The 22,096-nt window shown below is 38.0% G+C and overlaps 2 protein-coding genes across 2 annotated transcripts in view; one reads left to right on the top strand and one right to left on the bottom strand.

The window, feature by feature from the left end:
* FBXL13 (F-box and leucine rich repeat protein 13) overlaps positions 1-22,096 on the bottom strand; it is a 40,705-nt gene that overhangs the window by 7,293 nt on the left and 11,316 nt on the right. The window contains 4 exon segments of the mRNA XM_071550091.1: positions 1,042-1,178; positions 4,387-4,467; positions 8,648-8,720; positions 21,674-21,781. Coding sequence (XP_071406192.1) covers positions 1,042-1,178; positions 4,387-4,467; positions 8,648-8,720; positions 21,674-21,781 — 399 coding nt within the window.
* Positions 1,040-15,086, top strand: LRRC17 (leucine rich repeat containing 17). The gene is made up of 4 exons (XM_071552691.1): positions 1,040-1,108; positions 9,416-10,290; positions 13,752-13,907; positions 14,186-15,086. The coding sequence occupies exons 2-4, from the start codon at positions 9,534-9,536 to the stop codon at positions 14,587-14,589; spliced, it is 1,317 nt and encodes a 438-aa protein (XP_071408792.1). The 5' UTR covers positions 1,040-1,108; positions 9,416-9,533; the 3' UTR covers positions 14,590-15,086.

Genomic DNA, 22,096 nt, shown 5'->3' with positions numbered 1-22,096 from the left:
GCACTATTAGATCAGGCTTCCCAGAGGCAGATCCCTGCAGCTCATGGGGACACTACTGAGCAAGCAGGAATGGTGCTTCTGGAGAACAGGACCAATCACTGGCATTCTGAAAAAGTAACTCAGAGGTAGGTAATGTTTAACTTTCCTCTATCCTCAGCCCTCATTTCACATTTCACTCTGTCTCTGCCCAACAGTCTCAGCATGATTGTTAGGAACAAGAAACAGTCACTCAGTGAAGAGCAATCAGAACCAGACTGATGCCCATCTGCCTTCATCTTGGGTCTGAAAAGGTCTCGTTAGATGGAAGGTCAAACCTTTATATTCCTCAGACTCCACCTCTTTATCATTTCAGGTGTATTTCGCAATATGGAGAATCTTTCCAGTGTATCAAGAAATGTATGTGGCATCTTTATTAAAATATTGGCAGACTTTCATGTTGCTTTTGGAGTATGTTTGAAGATACAGCATATATTTGAAAGTTTCTAAAATAGCAACACATTCTAAAACCTTAATTTTCTTTAGCAGTTTAGCAGGATATTAAAACAATCCAAATATTAACTATTTTTTGATTGCAGTTATAAATACTATGTCAATTTATATATTGAAGTAATATAAAATAGTAGAGAAAAGTTCACTTCTTAATTAATTTCCTTCTCAGGAACTCAATTGTAAATTTCTTTTTCCCCAGCACAGACTGGCTTTTATTTTTTGATATCTTAGTAAAAACTGCATTTCCAAAGCTCCAGATTTAAAATCCCAACTAATCATGACACAGAATTAGTCTATTTATGGCTCCAGAAAGCAAGGCTTGTTCTCATTATGCAGTAAGTACTAGCTGTTTATAGATCTGGCAGTTTGCTGGAAGCGATCCAAACCTATAGTGCTATTATTCCTTAGTAAAACTTAAACAGCTGTAGCCATGTAATTCAAAACCCTGGAAGGCTGTGCAGAGCTCGTTCAGCCTCAGTATACCATGAATGCAGGATGCAGCCAGGCATATAAAGGATCCTCTGCTTCACAGAATGAAAGAAAGACGTGAACTACAAACCTGGATGCAACCTGCAATTTCCAAACAGATGAATTTGTGACAGCTTTTACCAGAGTCCAGGTATGGTAAACCTTTGTCTGTGAATTTTCTGCAGTGGGATAAACTCAGATGCTGTAAACTGGGGAAGCTGCTTTGCAAACAGAAAACCCACAAAAAACAACAGAGAGCAAATTACTACACGGGCATGTTAACAGAATCAAAAGAACATAAAATGCCAGTATTAAAGTATTCTGAATATTACTGTAAAGAAAAGATGTTCAATATGAAATCAAATTATCTTCTTGCTGAAGTTTGAAAGTTCCTTCTGCTGCACTTTTCCCTCTGCTGCTTTTATTGTAAATTACTGGGGAATAGCACTATGATACAAGATATTTCCCCATATGAAACCAGCATAATTTTAAAGTTATCTCAAATAACTGCAAAAGTAAACTTTTTTTATTAATTGGAACTTTTTTGTGCATGCTTTGCAAGTATGACTTTTCAGTGTAAGTTCGCTGGACTTTCTTTGCCATTGATTTTACAAGCAGTGCCTGCTGCAAATGAAAACCAGATCTCTATCAAAGGATGTTAAAAACTTAAATGTGCAGTTAAAGCTTCTCAAGTAGTAGAATTATTTAGAAGAGTACTATTTAAAGAATATGAAAAATTGAAAAAGTTACAACAGGGAATTACCCTAAAGTGAGTCATGCAATTTTAGGGTTTGATCAGTTCTTTTGGAAAATATTTCTTTACACCAAACCTTAGTTAAGAGAAAGCAAACTGTGTAAGTGGAAAATGTTAATCAACAGCATTCTGTAAAAGCAAGAATCTACACTCTGAATGTATTTAAGTTTCCATCTGCACTTTGGTTTATATCATACTGAAAACTATTCATTTTACTGACAGCATTTCTAACTGGAATAAATAACAATTGCCACAAGTACCACAGATGAAACCATGCAGAAAATCAAACCCTAGAATTAGGAGCTTCTGCTTGGTAGACATTTAGTTGTAGGGATATAGTCATGCAGTTCTGCGAGTCAGCAAAAGAAGGCATTTTGGAGAAAGATGGGAACACCCACTGAGGAGCTGACTGCTTAAGGAGTGCCATAGTGACTTTGGGAGCTGACTTGATACTTTCAACATAGAGTGGGAAAACAAGCTAATTTGAACTGAACACAAAGGAAGTGCAAAAAGAATGCTGTCATAAAAGAATAATACAAAAATATTAAGAAATTAAATATAAGATTACATTTAATGAAAAAACCCCAACAAGATGGACAATGTGCATTAGAACCAGATATTAGAAAATAAGGACATGTGTTGTTTCTGGTGCCTTTTTTAAAAAGTGGAAATATTTAATTCATATTAAGTACAGAAATAAAAGTGTCCTTCTATGTAGAAGCCTAAGCCTGGTTGTATTTTAGGATCATATCCCACAGAAATAAGTGGCAAAAATCAAACCTGGAAAAGTATACTTCAAACATATCTGATAAAATGGATAATAAATTAGGAGATTGAGTTTAATACTCTGGTAGTTCTGAGTCTTTTTAAAAGTATATGTTGCTACAAGGTTGTACAACTTCAGACACAGGGAAGCCTTTCCTACTGCATTTTGAAGACTGTGATCAAAACCTTACAGCACTTCTGAAGGGATGTTGATTTTCTTTATAGGTAATATTAACAATTTTTTATGATCTGGGAATTTTAACCCATACTTTCTTTTCCCATTTTAAAACTTAAGCTTGAGGACACAGACTGCTAAATTCCTTGGTTTGTGTTACAGCTAAATTCTGCAGGAATTATGTCATATTGTTTTTTCAATTAATTTTAACATTTGCAATCTCAGGATCATTGTTTTAAAGTAATCTGGCACAATCACCTTTTGACATTTATTCCTGGACAACATTCATGCCTTCCACATGCAACAGAACTTTTCAGAGGGAAATTGTACCTGATTATTTGTGTTGTGTAATATGGAGGTTAAAATGCTTGTATGGGAGAATAAAAAGTGATCCCTACACCTCCCTAGCTCCTTGTTCCAATAAAGGATGTCTGATACACCACAGCAAATTTCATGTGTACTATTATGAAATGCAACACTGCCACCTCTAAGTGCTTTGTATTAGTTACCCATATTACACAGGACCTGTGCTCAGCTGCTGCTTTTGAGATGATGTAAAATGTTTGTGACATCTCTGCTATCAAAACCTTCACAGGACAGCAACTTTTTGTACTTCCTCATAGTCTCAGAAACACTGAACTTTGCTCTTTTGTCCAAAAATTGACAGTGGAATCTTATGGTTTTAAACCAGAAACATTATGTGTTAAGTTTCAAATGGGAGAGTTTTGCATTAATGAGGTACAAACCAACTGCAAAAGGTATTTTGAAAGTGGAGAATTTTTCCTTGGTATGTGCTATTTACAGATCAAAAGAAATGATGTTCCAAACTTCAGCATAAATACATGGAAATTTAGAAAAGACAAAATAACCAGCCAACATGGAGAAAACATAGATTATAATAAGAATAATACTAATGAGGAGATGAGTGGTAAAACTGGAGACACGAAATACAAATCGCTGCCAAAACAAATGTTAGTTATATGAGGATATGCCATTACAAACTAAAAAAAAACAAAAGTCAAAATGTATTATGCAAATGCCAAAGAAAAACTTATTTCTGAACTTTGTGGAGATGTTGTTGAAAGAAAGACATTGTTTTCCTCACAGGAGAGGGAAACAGTGTAGGGTTATCTCCAAATCCATGTACATCTTTATGATGGCTGTCATGGACCAGCACAGCTCTGTCCTCCATGGCAGCTTTGAATGCAGCAGTTCTACCAGCCAGGCAGCCTTCAAGTCTCAAGGGATACATCTAAAACAGCCGTGGCAGACTTTTGTAAGATTGTAAATTCTCTGCCTTCAGCTCACTGACCTTCCAATACAAGAGTTTGGAACAGCTCTTTATTTTGCAGATGTCACGCAAGGCCTTGGCTCACACAAGACATCTATCCACAATCTGTCTTTCAAAAATAAAATCTTAAGAACATCTCTAACTTGCAAACTCCTTGCATCATCATGAGGAACCAGACATGCACAAGAAATGTTTGGATAGCATGTTCTTTGAAAAGTTTGTGTAAAACTCTGTGCAAAATATAGGGGACTCCAGCATATAGTTTTAAAAACACTAAAAAGACAAAGAACAGCTATCTAAGTGAAATGTATGGGCCGCTTCTTTAATTTTGTATAGCAGGCAGAATCCTGCCAATCACTCAAAAAGAGTATTTCTATTACATATGCCTCTAAATTACCTGCAAGATTAAAACAAACACACTTTTGTACTTCTGTTTAATTTTGCCTTGACAGCAATTATAATGTTCCATTAGTATTACTGCTACACAACAGATTTAAATAGAGAACAGCTCTGCAGCCTTCTGATGCCTCATCGATTCATCCTGAATAATAAAAAAAACTCCAGAAGCATATTAAAATTATATTTGTTTGTGTATTAATTTATCTTACCTCTTTATGCAGAGTTGTAAGGGAAAAACCATGAGTAAGTATCTTTAAATCATCACCATAGTTTTTATACATGTCAGCCATTTTCTTTGGAAGCCTCAGAGTAGAATACTGAGAAACAGGTGATGGCACTGTTACTCACTTGATGTATGGTTATTTTATCATTTTATTTCAAGGATACATGCCCTACACAGTCCTACAGAGCACGAGGACCTTTCACATGGTGGAAGGTTAGCACATGTTTATACATTTTGCAAGACCAAAATTACTGTGAGCTGATCCTGGTATCTAAAACCACTGATGAATTTTCTCCATGAAGCCTGCTGCATTTCTCTAACCCATCATATAATTGATAGAATCCTTCCTGTTTTGTTCTACCTTCTAGGTGGAATGTTAGATTTGAATATTTATTATGCTTCCACATTTTATTGAGCTGCAGCAGAGGTGCTACCCATATTGTTCTATGTAGCATTCCATTATTATAAAATGGGATCAAACCTCCCAGTATGAAGAATGTTTCACAGTAAATGTCAATATAATAGAAAGGCAAAAATTCAGTACTTGTACATGAAAATGTAACAGTTGGGTGTGTACCACATTGTGGTCACCTTGCCACTATTTCAATTATCAGGCAAAAGGACAATCCAGGAAGCTGGAAATTCAATACCAATTAACTCTAAAGAGGACAGTTTGTGCTTTTGAAACATATTCCTGCAGCGAAGGGTTTAAGAGAGGAGATATCATTAAAAACAGGTATGTCGATGGAAGACAAACATAACCTGAAGAGGACCAAAGGCACAGGGAGAGGTGAGAAAGCACTGGGGGGAATAGCATGCTGAGGAAAAACTCTGAAACCTTCCATGTGAAAGCAGCACAACCAGGGCTCTGGCTCAAGCGCCTGAACACAAACACTTGTCACACGGGAATCCACCAGCAGGGACCAAAGTCCACACACAGGAGCAGAACTGTGATTTCACTGGGACTCCAGACATGCAAAGGGGCAGCACACACAGCTGGAGGGGTGCAGTGAATGGTTTCAGAATATTTAGGAATGGCAGTCCAGAAAGGTGAGGAGAGGTTGCACTCCATGCAAGGTTATGCCTGAGCACGTGGAGCTTTGCATTGGAATGGGTGGCAAGCCAATCAAGAGCTTCTTTGAACTAGACCTATGAGGATTACCCTGTGGCAGGTCTCTGCTGCAGACTGCTTGATGAGGCAGTTGAAACTTTTGGGCAGCTGAGACCAAATAATAAGCCTTATTATTGGTTATTCTGGTTACTCATGAGGCACTTTATCCACTGTGACACCTGCTGGAAAAATGATACAGCTGGGCATGAGCAATCCAGGAGACTGCCACAGTATGTTGAAGACAGTTTCTTGATCCAGCTGACTGACTAGTGGCCTAAGAAACATGTTCTCCAAGGGGTCAAGAAATGTGGAGAACTAGAGTGGCTTTGGTTACTGCAACCGTGAAAACGAGAAGATCCAAACCCTGAGAGAAGAAAACTGGACAAATCATAGCAGAAAAATACCCTCCACCTGATAGCAGTTTTTGGCTTGTTTAGGGATCTGCTTAAAAGGATCACATGGAATACAGCCCTGGAGGGCTATGGAATAATGGGTAAGGTTAAAAAGGGACCCAGGAGAGCTGGTCATCTTCAAGGACAAGGTACTCAGTTAATTTTTGCCTCAGTTTTTACTGCTAAGTCTTACTTAAAGGCTTCCCAAGTGCCTCGCTGGAGTCCAAGAGCAGAGTCTGTGGGAATGAAGCAATACCCATGGCAGAAAAAGTGAAAGCCAGGGAGCACCTGAGGAAATGGGGCGAGACTGGGAGCATCCAGGAGTTAAGAAACCTGGCTCATGTAACTGAGAGGCCTCGCTCATTTTTGGAAGTTCGTGACAACCAGAGGAGATTGGAAGAGAGGAAATGACACTTTCATTTTCAGGAAATGGAAGATTTAAGAATCTGCAGGCCAGTCAGCTCCACTTGAGTCCCTGGGAAGGTTATGCAGCAAGTCCTCCTTGAAGAACTGTCCAAGCACACAAAGGATGAAAAACAGACTGCAAACAGCCAGTGTGAATCTACCAAGGGCACTCACTAAGATGTTAGTTTTCAATTATGAAATTACTGAATCTATAGATAAAGGAAGAAAAGCATCTGTTGAGCATCTTGACTTCAGCAAGGCCTTCAGCACAGGCCACAGTATCCTTTATAGCCAAACTGGTAAAATAAAGGCTGGATAAATGGACTTCAGGATGAGTGAAACTTTGTCCTGACTGCCAGGCCAAAGGGTTGTCACCAGTGGTGCTGTCCCACTGATGGCCTGTGGAAAATGGCATCCCTCAAGGGTCTGCATGGGGGCCAGGACTGTAGATGTCCTTGTATATGGTTTGGGTTGTAGGAACAGAGTACATTCTCAGCAAATTCACAGGTTATTCCAAACTGGGGGGACTGTGGATGCACTGGAGGCTTGAACTGCTATTCAGAGTGATTCAGTCCAGAAAAATGGACTGACAGAAACCTCATTCAGTTCAACAGAGGCAAATGCTGAGTCCTACGTCTGGAATGGAATAAGCCCACACATCAGTACAGTCCAGACACCAGACAGATACTCTGACCTGGGAGCCCTGGTCAGTAACAACTTCCCTGTATGTCAGCAGTGTGCCCTGCTGAAAAGGGTGGCCAGCTCCAAACTGGGCTGTGCTGGCAGGAGAGCAGCCAGCCAGTCCCTGCTGTCTCACAAACCAGCCCTTGCACCACCTGGGCACGTCCTTGCTGGTACATTCCAAGTGTGTGTTAGCAACCACACTGACAGCCAAACAGAATGCACTCTTCTGAAACAGTGTTTGAATCTTTACCATTTGGCAAGCTCTGTCCCTCTTCAGCTTAAGGTCTTCATGAAGGAACATACAATCAACGTGACCCTTGAGAAGCACAAAACTCTAAATATTACACTGCAACTATAGTATCATACAGCAAGTATCATGTTATGTAGCAAGCTGATCTACAGTGTTACTCAAAGAACTTCATAATAATTTTTTATCCCTTCCTTGTAGTGCTATAGCAAAGAAGCTTAAATAATCCATGAAAATTATGAGAACAAGGCATTTAGCAATACATAGAACAGAGATGAAGACACATGTAAAGCAGAACTAAAACAGAGTATTAAAAATTAGAATCTCATGATTCTTCTGCAGCTCTTTTTTCTCTAACTTGACTGTGATCAACTATTTTTGCATCAAGTACATAAACTGTAGTTTATCTGTGGTAATTTTTAAAACCTTGTGAGTAGATAGTGGTGTGTTTCTTGGCTAGAACTTTGGATGTACACTTGGGATGTACACTTTGGATGTACACTTCACTACAAAGACAACTAAACTATAACAAATTAGTTGTTTATGTACCTAACACTAGAACAGCCTATAAATGGATGCATACATCATCCAAATCTATTAAGAACATAATCTCTAAACAAAATATTCATTTTACTTTTAGATTGATTTTATTATTAAAAAAATTTGCACATATCAATGTCTTTTCTAAGAAATTATTAATTAAGGCAGAATCAAACATCGTTTTTCGATCAGAGAAGAGCAATAAAAAACATAAAGAGAATTAATGGAAGAAAGATGAAACTGAACATGCTAAACTGAAGAAAAAAATGGACAAATACCTAACAGTGTACATTCTTAGACACCTCTCAAATTAAAGCTCTCAAAAATATGAGACATTTAGTGAGACATTTTTAGAGCTCAAGTGTACTGCTGAACGAAGGAATAAAGGAACTTGGAAACAATATAGGATTAAAATGTATTGTTGTGGATAACTCCAAGCTCATAATAACAACAAAACCCTCCTCCCAGACTGGTGAAGTTTTGAAGCTGTTTATTAAAATTAATTGAGATTGAATATATCATTTTGCCCTGGCACTGTAGAAAACCAAGGAGAACTTCACTGATGATCTCTGAATCCTACTAAACTCCATTTTCAAAGTACTTAAGAACACAAGATTCTACTTTTTATCAGGAAGATCTGTGTACTCAAATAACCACAGCACTTGGAAAAAATCTTTCTTCTTGGTATAAATTAGAGTTCATGGAAAAAGTTTATAGCCTTTTCATTTAAATCCTGGCATTCAGAGATACTCAAGACTTGCAAATTCCTGCATTCACCTAAAAGGCCCCACAAAACCAAAAAAAACCCAAAACCCAACAAAACCTCTATCATATTAGAAGTGAACAGTTCAAATTCTCAGTGTATGACATAAAGGTGTGGATTTTTCATACATATTCAGTCCATCTAGGGCCATATCCTGAACTCCTGAATGGTCACAGCAGGTTACTGAGATGAAAGGCCAAACCCCAAAAGTAGAATATAAGTTGGGGTAAACCGTCCTGAGAAAATTACTGGAAAAAAGTCCACACTTGAGTGCAGAGTAAAACTGGGAGCTTAATAGGCACTGGATGACTTTCCCGGGTCTGGCTCTGTATGTGCTCCAGTTGTTTAGCACCAAGAAAGTTGGAAAATAGCAGCTTCAAACTCCCCTTTCAAACTCAACTTCCAAGATTAACTTAAATACAAAGATCCAACCTGATGCCATTTTTCTGAATATGTGAGAACTTCCTAACAAAGATCATTTAGAAATTGGTCCACACAGTTTCCCATGTTTAATCAAGTAGACCCAGTACACCAAAGACAGTAAAAACAAACAAACAAACAGTGATAGGACATCAAATCTTCAAAGTATTTGTGAAGCTCCAAGTAGTGTGATGACTGAGTACTTGACTGAATGCTCCATGTTATGTACAAGCCTCCATGAAAATGACCATTTCATCTGTACTAATGTTTTACTTTTCTTCCAACACAGGGATCCCACATACCCCAGCTGTGCCTCCTCAGATCTGTACAACACTGATTCAGACTATCCAAAAATTTCAACTGTTCCAGCTGTCACAGAAAATAACTGGGGCCAGCTGAATGTCAGGATGCAACTAGTTATTATTATACTACTACTTCTTCTTTGTAAAGCATCTGACTGTAGAAGGACAAGAAATAGGAGTTTGAGAAACAATGAAAGGGAAAACATCTTAAGGAAAGCATCTGGCCCTGTCAAGCGCAATGTCCGGGGCCCAACGTGCGATATATACACTTACCTTCATGAGAAATACCTAGATTGCCAGGAGAGAAAATTGATTTTTGTGGCACCTGATTGGCCAGAGGATATAAAACACATGCTGCTAGCAAGAAACAGGATTCGTAAATTGAAGAATAACATGTTTTCCAAGTATAAAGCACTGAAAAGTCTGGATTTACAACAGAATGATATATCAAAAATTGAGAGCGAGGCTTTTTTTGGTTTGAGTAAACTTACCACACTCTTACTTCAGCATAACCAAATTAAGAGTTTATCTGAGGAGATTTTTATTTATACGCCCAGTCTAAACTACCTACGACTTTATGACAACCCCTGGCATTGCAACTGTGAACTAGAAACTCTTGTTACAATGCTACAGGTTCCAGCAAACAGGAATTTGGGAAATTATGCCAAGTGTGTGCACCCAGTAGAACTGAAAAATCAAAAGCTAAAGCAGATAAAAGCTGATCAGTTATGTAGTGAAGAGGACAGGCAGGACCCCAGGAACATAAGACGGGAAAAGCCTGAACCTGCCAAACCAGAGTTTGATTCCTCTTTGTGCCACATGTATGTGTTTCCTGTACCAACTCTGAACTGCAAAAGAAAAGGTTTGTATCTGTCATTATAAGTGAAGTAATGATTTTAATATTCTTTTTCTCTTAGTACATTTATTTACAGATTATTTACTTCAAATGAATATAGTAATAGTACTTGCTTCACTTCAACTGATACATAGAATTGTTTTTCTCTTGTAATTAGAAGCAATGAGCAGGAATTCTTCCTGCATTTTACCTCTGCTCTGCAGCCCCAGTGCCACAGATACTTCTTAGTGCTCTAGTATAAGGTACATAACAAAAACCAACAGGAACAAAACTAAGCATATGTTTAAGTTACTGAAGGACCAGCACCTCAGTATTCTGATTTTACAACTATAATCAGTCAAATTACAGCTGTGTTGAAACTGTTGAACTGATAGAGAGAAGCACAGAGTGTGTTTTTGTCTTTCAGTGTACACAAAGATAGCACTGACTCTGGCAGAAGTGAGCTGTGGAGCAGGCCTGGAGCAGCCAGCTGTGCTTGCAATGCCCAGAGGAGCCTGGCTGAAAGGAGAGCCATCGCAGCCTCACAGTCGCTGCACAGGATTTCTTCCACTAAGTGAAGAAATTGTATGCTTGTGTTCACAAAGAAATACCCTCCCTTGTGTCCTTCTTCCCAGCACCCAGCAAACAATGTAAAGTTGAAGGGCCTTCAAGAAATGTTTTTCAGAGACTTGGATCTATTCCACTCCTAAATCCTTCTCAGGCTCCTAAAAGCCACAGTTCAGCCTTAAGGGCAAACCAGATGGGGCATATATCCACACAAAACTGCACATTTATTTGTTCTTTATATTTCCCATATTTTCTCCCATGATGAAACAAAGCAAACAACAAAACAATTCAAAGAAGAATCATTCTTTAACATAACAATTCTGAAATAAGAGGCATTTCTGGAAGCAGCTGACATTGTGAGCATTTTTTCCCATCTTTTTCAAAGCTTAGCCTGCAATACCAGATCACTACAGTATGTTTTGTTCAGCTAAACTTCTATTTGCTTTCAAAGTGGCTTATTTTATGTAAAAACCTCAGTGTACCCCTGCTCTTGCACCTTAATGCCAGAGGCAAGCTCAGAATTCAGTATAAGGACATAACACACAAATATCAAGAATTAATGATTTCAGTATTTGGTTACATGGTTTATCTACTATGTATGGCATAAAAATGGTCCATGTTTTTTACTTTTTCCTACCAAGTTAAATTGCTTTCTTCTCCCTATGGCACACTTTTCTCTTTGTTTTACCATGCAGCTGCTACATCTTTTTTATTAATGATTTAGCTGCTTTACTGGCTAAAATTTATTAATTTTTATCATATTCACCTATTGTATCTTTACCTGTAGATAGGATCACAATTATTAGATTAGAGATTACTCTCTTATTATCCTTCATAGGATCTTAATTATATCACTATTACTTTATGTCTCCAGTAAACTGGGCTATTGAGCAAAACCCAGGCATATATTACAATTTTAATGTAAGAAAAGACTGGCTGTGCATCTTTCCCCATTTAGTGATGTCAAAGAGATAAGCTGAATACATGAATATACTCAAAAATTTGTGGCAAGAAAAATGTTACTTTTTTCTCTAAGTTCACAAAAACATTCTATGCGGTCTGATCTTCGTGGGAGTTTCACAGGGGTTATGGTATTTAAAAAATGGTTTATTGTCTTTGGGACTCATAATGGAGGAATAAAATGATTTCAGCCTCTGCATGAGTGTACCAGAGGGTACAGGGACTCCCTCCTTCAGGTCAAGGACTAAATATATCAGTCCAGAACTTCCTGAATGTCTAGCATGGACACACGAGTATGTCCCAATATTTTTTAGGAAGTACCAGATCTATGTGCATATGCTTAACAGCTGGATGCAGATACCCCCTGGATATTTGGTATTTCTGAACATGTGGTAACCTTCGATGAAAGCACTGCACTTACTGCCTTTGTATAAGATTCTGTACAGCAGATGCACAATTTCATTGGAATTTTCATCAGAAACAGGAGTATAATGCACACAAAATCCTGGGAAAACACCAAAATTTCTCTAAATCTGTGTGGACAAATTTCAGAGTAGAAAAAAAGGTGCATTAGTTGCCAAAACAGTAAGATGACATGAAAAGCTGCAATCCATTATTCCTTTACTATGAGGGGGATGGAAAAACAAGCACTACACCAGAGTATAAGTATCTCTAAAGAGGTATGACAACCAACCAGGAGCTTTCAGTTCATGTCAGAAAGCTCATGAATGAAACACCTTAAAAATATATTTAACCAAGTATATTTTCTCTTTTTTGAATTATTTACTTAGATCTCATCAGACCAGTGATATACCAGACCTTTCAGTACTCCAGAATGAAATGCCCTATGCCGTTGATTCTGTTTTACAAATAAAATGTAAAAAAATAATTTGGAAGCAAAAGCAATTTCTGTTTACTTTTCTGTAAAGAATTTGTATTTGCAAGAGCAGTTAAAAAAATCTGCTTTCTAGTACTGCCAAACTCTCCAAGTCTCTAAATTCAAGGATTATTTGGATTCATTTGGTGATAAATAGGCCCTGAAACTTTGACATCTGCACAAGCAGGAAGCAATCCAACCACAGCAGGCTGGAGTAGTTATAATATTTATGTATTTACAATACCAAAACTCTGCTCATAATCAGGTATAAGACAGGAAGACTCTGATATGTTGCTTTAGTCTTGAAAATACATGATTTATTAGACATCTCCAGGGCTTCAGAAGTACCGTGACCACACAAATTTCAGCACAGAGCAAGAAACTACTCACTTTCATTCAAAGATAATCAAATAAGAGATACTGCCCATTTTCTTGTAGTGACAGTGCAGGATTAGAACACTCATTGAGCAAATATAATCCTGGAGATTTGGTTTATTAACACTACCCTGAGAGGACTCAAACCACAGCTGGAAATTCTCAAGCATGTGCCATTACTACTGGAGTAGGAGCTATTCCTTCTGGAACTCTTTGCAAGGAACACTGTAAGGATATGAACACAGATGACTGAGAGGTCCTTGGCTACTTTGGTAATGCCAATGATACAAGCAGGGTAGAGAAGTAGCCAGAATGCCACTGTGCTGCCTGGGTGGATTTTTATATATAGTTACTCTGGTTTCTTTAAGTGATCAAGCCCTTCACACACACTTTTTATTAGTATAGTATTAGTATCTACCCTACCCCTAAGTGAATGAATAGTCTAGTTCTGCTCAAACAAAAAAAACAACACAGAAAGAGGCTTCACTATAAGCACTAAAGAGAACAATTTCCACATGAAATGTAAAGATACAAGTAAACAAAGAATGACATTCAGAAGTTGAAAATACATGGTGACACTAGTAGAGGGAATAAAGGGGAAAGAAAACAAGAAGCAATGCTAGGCTGACAAAACTCTATCTGGCATAGATACCTAAGCAGTATGAATAACCTAAAGCTGATAAAAGTTATGTCTTTTTCACTTTTTAAGATTTAAAGAAAGTTCCAGGTAACATACCTCCAGATATAGCTAAACTTGATTTGTCCAACAACAAAATTAGACAACTACGAGCCAAAGAGTTTGAAGATGTCAGTGAACTGAAGATATTAAACCTAAACAGTAATGGAATATCTTACATTGATCCTGGTAAGAAAAAATTCAAATATTCATTAAAAATTTTAATTTTTTAAATTAGTTTTAAACTTTGATCATATCTTTAACAGATATAAGTGTGGGGGGGAAAGGATTTAAAAATCTAGAAGGCAAAAAGGGTAATATCTGTGTAGTTACAAAAATGTTTTTTCCTGTCATAGATAGGCATGTTTTTCCTGTTGCAGATAATGCATATTTTTCTTGTCAGATTTGAATGGGTTTTTTCTATTTTATATTTATAAGGTCCCAATAACTATTTCTTTATTGACTAGCTGCTTTCTCAGGCCTCAACAACTTAGAGGAGCTGGATCTATCAAACAACAGCTTGCAGAATTTTGAATATGGAGTATTGGAAGATCTTTACTTTTTGAAAATACTGTGGCTAAGAGAGAATCCTTGGAGATGTGATTACAACATTCATTATCTTTTCTACTGGCTGAAGCATCACTACAGTGTTCACTACAACGGCCTGGAATGTAAAACACCTGAGGAATACAAAGGGTGGTCTGTTGGAAAGTATGTTCGAAGTTATTATGAGGAGTGTCCAAAGGACAAGCTTCCCATTTATCCAGAAACTTTTGATCTGGACAAAGATGATGAGGAATGGGAGCGACACAAAGAGCAAACAGTTCAAACAGTGAAGAAGCACGGTGTGATTGTCACTGTCATAGGCTAATAACACTTTTTTTAGTACATTTAAATATCTGATACTCCAAAAAGGAAAACATGCTGTTTACATTTTTTGCTAATTATACTGTTTGATTGTAAGACTATCTGACTAAAAGATTTCTGTTTACTGCAGATAAGTACAGAATGGCATTAGTTATCCAGCATCCTTAACCCAGTAATTGTTTGCCAATTTGTTCTGGACAATCTTGTGAAATATTCTGGCTAATATTTGAAACTATAAAGTAGAAATTGATAGACACAATGCACATAATGTGGTGGGGAGGAGCTGTCTTATGTATGACCACAGCTTATGTGGTCACTCAGAAATAATTGCAGGATTGTGACAAAGACACATTTTTCTTGAATGTATTGACAGTTCTTTGTATTTAGCAGTTTCCTGAAATATTCTCGGAAAGCATTTCTAAGATTTTTGTATCGACTTCCTCTTGTTTTACTGTATATCAAAAAACTAAATTGAAGACCAACCTTAATTACAGTTCTAGAAAAACAGGAATGGCAGTTGTTATACTGATTAGGATTCAAACACAGAAGGTGGGTTCTACTTGCTGATTTACCAGTGTCCCTTCTCAGTCCTGAGTCAATAACTCAGCCTCTGCCTCTTCTGAGTTGCCTTAAAGGCATGAGCAGCCAAGACATGGTTGGTTCCCAAGACCCAGATCCATGTGCTCATAATTGCCTTGTTTGGTTTTTGAGGTAGGCAGAGCTGAAATCTTCTAGGAGTAATTTTAGGTCTTTGTGTCGGTTTGACACAGATTACATGACAACACTTCCAGGTGACAAGGATCACACGAAGGATGTTATGATCCGCACCCAACACTCCAGGCCCCAGAAGGTAAGTGTGCCTCTGAGAGCTCACTAGAGGTGTGGGACATTCCCAAAGTTCCCCCTTTCCTCAGCTCCTTTGCAAAATGCATGTTACAGCACCTCCTTATCATACAACTGTCTGTGTGAATATACATTGATTAAAACCTGTGACTATCCTAATATTCACAGAACTACACAAATGCCTCAGCTAAGTAGATGACATCTCCAAAGATAAACTTCCTTGCTACATAATATACCTAGATCAGTAAGAAATGCATTAAGTGCTGGGTAGACAGTCAGGGCCAAAATTTTAAATTTCTCTTGGCTATCATGGAAGAAGTTCTGGAAAACTCTAGGGAGAAAATTTGCTCCTTTAAAGATCTGCAGACTATTATGGTGCTTGTGCATTCCTCTGCTACTTTAACCACAAGCCCAAAAGGTCACAATTACAATTGCAATACAAAGCACTCAGCGCTTTTATGCTAACATGAAAGAAAAGAACATAAAGGAAAAATTCAGGAGTTACTAAGGGTGGTAGGAATGGCAAAGAATCTCAATGCAAACACATCCTATTATTAACTGCATTCCTTCATGTCCTCCTTCATTAAGATTAAGAATATATTTAATGGTGCTTTACTGATAAACTAGATAATTTAGCGATTTCTTCCACAACATCTTCCAAAAATTTTATAGCAACAATACAACAGTATCTGACTCATCCTTTTTCCTAGAAATATCTTAAGTATTATCTCAACTATTAAAGGTTAATCCTGATAAGATGGAACAGAGAGGAAAATCCCATTTGGCCAATATTCACTACATGGGGTATATTCTGGAAATTTAGAAGTGCTGAAAGTAAAAAAAAATCTGGCACAAGTAGTAGCAGCATTAAGTGAAATTGTCCTCCTCCTCTCAAATTCTGGAGGATTATTTCAGTAAAGAAGGACTGGGATTGATTGAAAAGGACAGACAATGAAACCGCAGCAGAACATCTGTTATTGGCAGCACAGCCAATGGAGAAAAGCTGAGTAGGAAAAAATGCATTTATAAAGCGTGTTAATTTCTGCAAGGAGTCAGTGTTAGGAAAATACTACCTTAAGGTAGGCTAAAGTTTGGCTAGAAAAGACAGTCTAGGAAAGAAATACAGGATAAAATCTCTGTGAGAGGCCTCTGATCTCTGTGGTCAGCAAAAGGCACCACTTGGAAAAGCAGCAGAGTAAGACTGAAGACCACAAGCAGTGGCCTAACTGCTGCTGTTCAAAGGTCCTTGGGATTCCCAGACAGATCACAGCTGCCCCTCTTGGGACCAAGGTTAAAACCTGTGGCACACAGTGATAAATAAGGCATTTGTTCAGTGGAAGTCGCAGTTCAGGGAAGGGTGTGATCCTTCAGGGTTCTCAGACACTGGAACACCAGAAAGAGCTCCGTCTGGGGAAGGTTCAAGGGGGATAACGAGCTGAACATCCTGCCTATATCTAACAGCACAAGATATTTGGGAACAGCTATTAAGTGTGAAATCTGTGAGGGAGGGACATATCAACAAGAAACATGGTTCAACAACTCCCCTGCAAAAAAAGGTTTCCACATGAACTTGTGAAATCAGTGTCAGCTCAGAAGCTCCATGAAAGAAACAGTTGTGCAATAACATCAAATGAAATTCAGTACTTAAGAGAGGATCTGATTAGACATCTGGAAATCAACACATGAAAAGACTTCTAGCAGTGAAGAGAAGAATGGTCTGAAGTTTTGAATGCTGGAACTGTCCTTGCTACTATTTTTCTTAGATGGCCACTGGAGCTTTCAAGGAGTAGCTGGAAGTTCTATTCTTTTAACTACAATGCACTATAATTTTATTCCTTACTGTCTAAAGTTATTATGCAATTCAGTTTTTTTCAATGATACAAGAGAATTGTTATAAAATAGATATAGAACTATTCAAGTGGTGGTTTAGTTTCCTTTAACTAAAAGTGTATGGGCATGGGGGAAGCTCTCCTTGACAACCTGGCTGGAATCTATTAGGGTTTTCTGCATGTTGGCATTTGCAGACACCCCCACTGAGACTGTGGCAGAATAGACAGTAATTGCAACTGCAAATAGTATAAGAACACAACAATGGAAATATGAGATTGGGGTAAGGGTTATAGCATGTTCTCCTGACAGTGACTAGTAAAAAAAATTTTCAGAAAAGACTGTATAAATAGGAAAAACATGTAGGAGTCATGAACATGATGCAGATGGAGGCAAACCAAGGAAAAATAATATATTTGAAAAAACATGTATTGGGGGAAATTACTAACAATTGATAAAAGCTTCAGCATTACAGGGTTGACTGCTATTTCTCTGAACTTCTAAAAAATATACTGTAAAGTGCACCCTCCATCAAACACCACAGCCACAAACCACAGTTTAATGTTGACATCTCTATGTTTCTGTATTATTTAATCACAAAAGTCCCATGTCTAAAAGAAAATAATGGGCCTTCCTCTTCCTTTATATGCCCCTTACGTCTCTCCTTTCAGTGATTTCTCTCTTGATTCCCTTTCTTTGTCCATACCCAAAAACAATTGCATGATACAGCTGCATGAAGAACTGCCTTGCCTTCCTGACTGCAGTTCCTGTAGCAGGAGTGCTGTTCTAAGGGATAAAACCACCGTGTGCCACTCCCTCTACACAGCCACACGAGACACAGGACAGACTATTTTGCACCACACTATGCCACAACAGAGCGCAGGAAAAATGGATAGATCTGTCAATACTATGACCACGACTGGAACTAAAACACTTCAAAAGCTTCTGAGGAAATTTTAGCTCCTGCACTATGAATATGAACAGCAGCGTTTAAATGCCGTTCCCAGTTACACATGGAAGACAAATGACTCTCTAAGATCACTGAGAAGGCAGAGGAATACACAAAGAGCTGAGCTGTAATCCATACATCTCACATAGCAATTTTTCTCTGGCTCAGTAACGCACTGATTTGCCAAAAAGTCTGAGCTGGAATCATATTAACATTCACATGCAGATATTGCATAATGACTATTATTTCATGAATACACCACAGACCAAAGTTACAAAACCAATTTTTAAAAATTGCAGCTAATTTATTTACAAAAAAAAACCCAAAATTAACATGATTAGCCAGCTGAACATATCTAAACCACAGCTAATATAATTTCTGCTTCTAACAATAAAACCATGTTGCCAAAATCTGTGTAATTTTGGATTTATTTGAAAAGAGGTCAGAACTGTAGCTCAGGGCAGTTCAAATGGAAAGGTTCATCACATCTGTAGCCTGTAACGCAACAGACAGTTCAAGTCAGCTTGTTAGCTGAAAAAATGTCAAAAAAGAGAATATCAATATGATTTTCAGTCACTAAAAAGGTAGAAAAATAGTTTTGCAGCAATCTCAAACCATTCACAAGAGCTTCAAGCTCCAAGAACATCACACGTAGGCTGTATGATACCTATCAGTGGGTTTTAACATAAAAACATATGTAATTAACATAAATAGCAATAGCACAGATTTAAATGTGTTTCATGCTTAAAAATAATTAGTGTGTGTCTTCAAAATTGGAAGAAACATCTTTATAAATCAATATTTCCTAAAAGCCCCTGTAGACTGTCATATGATCATTACAATTTGTTTAAAATAGCACCGAGTAGATGTAAGTGGACATAATCTTTGATTTTGAGCCTACAGAAAACATTAATTATCAACAAAAATGGACAATGCATAATTTATAGATAAACAAAATGAATTTACTGTCTTTGATAGGTAAGACAATTGGAAATGGATGGTAATCAGCCTACTGATATTCCAAGTCATATAATCCACACTAGGTATGAATCAGTAAATAATGCAACAAAAAATGCAGTTTGTATATAAAATTCTATCACAACTCTTCTTTACATGTTTTTAGATCTAAACACAATAAACATTACTGTGATTTTAGATTTGTACTCAAATACATAAGCAAAATAAAATTATAGAAGGATTTAACACTTCTAAGTACATCATCCCTTAAGGAGGCGATGTGGGTGTGCATGATTTATTTTGGCTTGTTTTCTTTATTAGCTGCCAAAATTCATTATGACATTGGATTACATTCTTTTGCTAAACAACTGGTATACTGTTATTACTGAGAAAGTTATTTTGTTCTGTGATTTAACAGCCAAGACTATGATCAAATATACTTTTTATTCTTGGCCAGTTGTTCTTTTCCATCACCAACCTAGAGAGAAAACTGTTCTCACCCATAATTACACAGTCACTTTCTAAAATAAATCACACTGAAATTGCTATAGGCTGCACCAACAATTTCAATGATATATTATCTCTTTAAATTACAAATGCATTATAGTCTCAAAACATCCAAACACACTTTTTCATTTCAAAAATAAGAACATTTTCCTTTTCGTTTTTTATGCATTTGCATGCAATTAAAGTGTAGAAAAGAGTCAATCAGTAACATTCTCCTGCTTCAGCAATACTGAAGTAAAACTGTCCCAGGAACCAAAAACATTTCTTGCTATCTTGCCTAGTTGTAGCAGAAGAGTTTTTTCTCATGAAAACACTCCCAAGATGTTTTCCCACTCTTCATGATAAAGGGCTGAGTAACAGTTGGGATGCAGGTGATCCCCAACATATCAATGCACTTTCACAATTAGCACTGAACCTCTCAGACTAATCATTGAGGCTTTTAGTTTTCCTGCCTACTTCTCCACACTGAGAAAAAGAGCACTGACCTGAAACTATTGCAAAATGCTGTCACAAAGGGAATTAACCTCTGCTGACACAGTCACATGTACTTCCATACATAGTAACAGGAAGGATTGAGATGATTTTTTACATCCAGAGGGACTCTGTTTTGGCAAGTAGAATCCAGTACCAATCATTTGTGCTGAAACTTGAACACCATATTAGTATCTTGGACTACAGTTAGATTCCTTTTTTATTTCCTTTGTCAGGGAGCCTCCTGCAGGAGGTCAGTAACTAGCAGTACATCCTAGGTTTCAGTACTGGGACAAGTCCTGCTTACCATCTTCATTAATGACCTGGACAATGAGCCAGAGTGTGCTCTCAGCAAGGCTGCAGAATGACACCAAACTGCGAGCAGTGCCTGGCACCCCAGAGGGTTGTGCTGCCATCCAGATGGACCCTGCCAGGCTGGAGCTGGGGCTGGCAGGAACCCCACGAAGCTCAACAAGTGGGAGTGCACCTGGGAAAGAACAACTCCCGGCATCAGTACGTGCTGGGGGAAATCCATCTTGAAAGCAGGCTGGCAGGAAAGGACCTGGAGGTGCAGGCAAACACCAGGCTGTACACGAGCCTGTGATGTGCCCCTGCCACAAAGAAGGTGCATGGTGTTCTGGGCTGCATTAGGAATGTTGCTGAGACATCTAGGGAGGTGATCTTTCCCCTCAGCACTAGAGAGGCCACACCTGGAGTACTGTGGGCATTTCTGGGCTTCCCAGTACAGAAAGAGATGGAGAGACATGGATACACTGGACAGAGTCCAACAGGGGGCAAAAAGATGACTAAGGAATTGGAGCATATTTCCTATAAGGAAAGACTGAGAGCTGTGACTGTTGAGTCAGAGAAGGCTCAGGGGCTCATACCAAGGTACACAAACATATGGTGGATGGGGGCAAAGATGGAGCCAGGCTCTTCCACTGGGGCCCATGGACGGAGGAGATGAAAGACAACAGGCACACACTGAACCACAGGAGGTGCCATCTAAACAGCAGGGAACACCTTTATGCCATGAGGGTGACTGAGCACAGGTTGGAGTCTGTCCTTGGGAGATATTCAAAGGCCATCTGGCCACAGTCCTGGGCAACCAGGTCTAGGTGTCCCTGCCTGAGCCAGGGCTGGGACCAGGTACCTCCAGAGATCCCTGCTAACCCCAGCCAGTCATTCTGTGACTCTGTGATAATTACATCAGTAGATTTTGATTCTGTCATTCCATTATATTAAAGCACATGTTTGCAATCCAATCTTATTTGCCATTACAACAGCATTTCACAGGTAACATAAACCACTCCATGGCATTCCAGCAAAGTCCAGTCACACCAATATCACTGGGCCTGAAGACTTGAATGGAGGAAGGAGGGCTGCATTTAACATAATTTTACAGATCTCATACTCACATTGCTTCATTAAGGCTGGACATATGGAGAAAAATACAGGCAACAAAAATGGGACAGTGGCAAAGCATAGGGTAAAGACAGTTTAAAGAGAATTACAATAAAAAAAAAAGCCATACTTACTGATACTTTAAAGCTAGGCCAGTGAAGAGATTGGCAACCCCAAAGATTCAAATGTAACACACATGGATGACACTTCTGCATAATGTTTACTACATGTTCACATACTAAAATGTTCCATATCCATAACCATTTGCAGAGCTGAATTACTACATCATATGCTGAAATATAAATATCTGACATGCAACACTTAAAATGTGCAGTTCCAAGTATGAAGAAGAAACCAGGGAGGAACACAGCTAATAAAATTCCACAACGCTTTTCCTAAAGAAACTTCTACATAAGAAAAATTGTATGCTTGTAATGTATTTGCTTTCATAACTGCACAATAATACATCAATGACAACAGTTTAAACTTGATATGCTAATTGTCTCATAGCAAAAATACAAAAAAAAGTTCTAATTTTATTACATATCTTGTC

Source organism: Pithys albifrons, chromosome 3 (genome assembly GCF_047495875.1).
Source record: "Pithys albifrons albifrons isolate INPA30051 chromosome 3, PitAlb_v1, whole genome shotgun sequence".
Classification (NCBI taxonomy): domain Eukaryota; kingdom Metazoa; phylum Chordata; class Aves; order Passeriformes; family Thamnophilidae; genus Pithys; species Pithys albifrons.
Note: the sequence above shows the minus strand (reverse complement) of the source record. Positions and strands in the feature narration are given on the sequence as shown.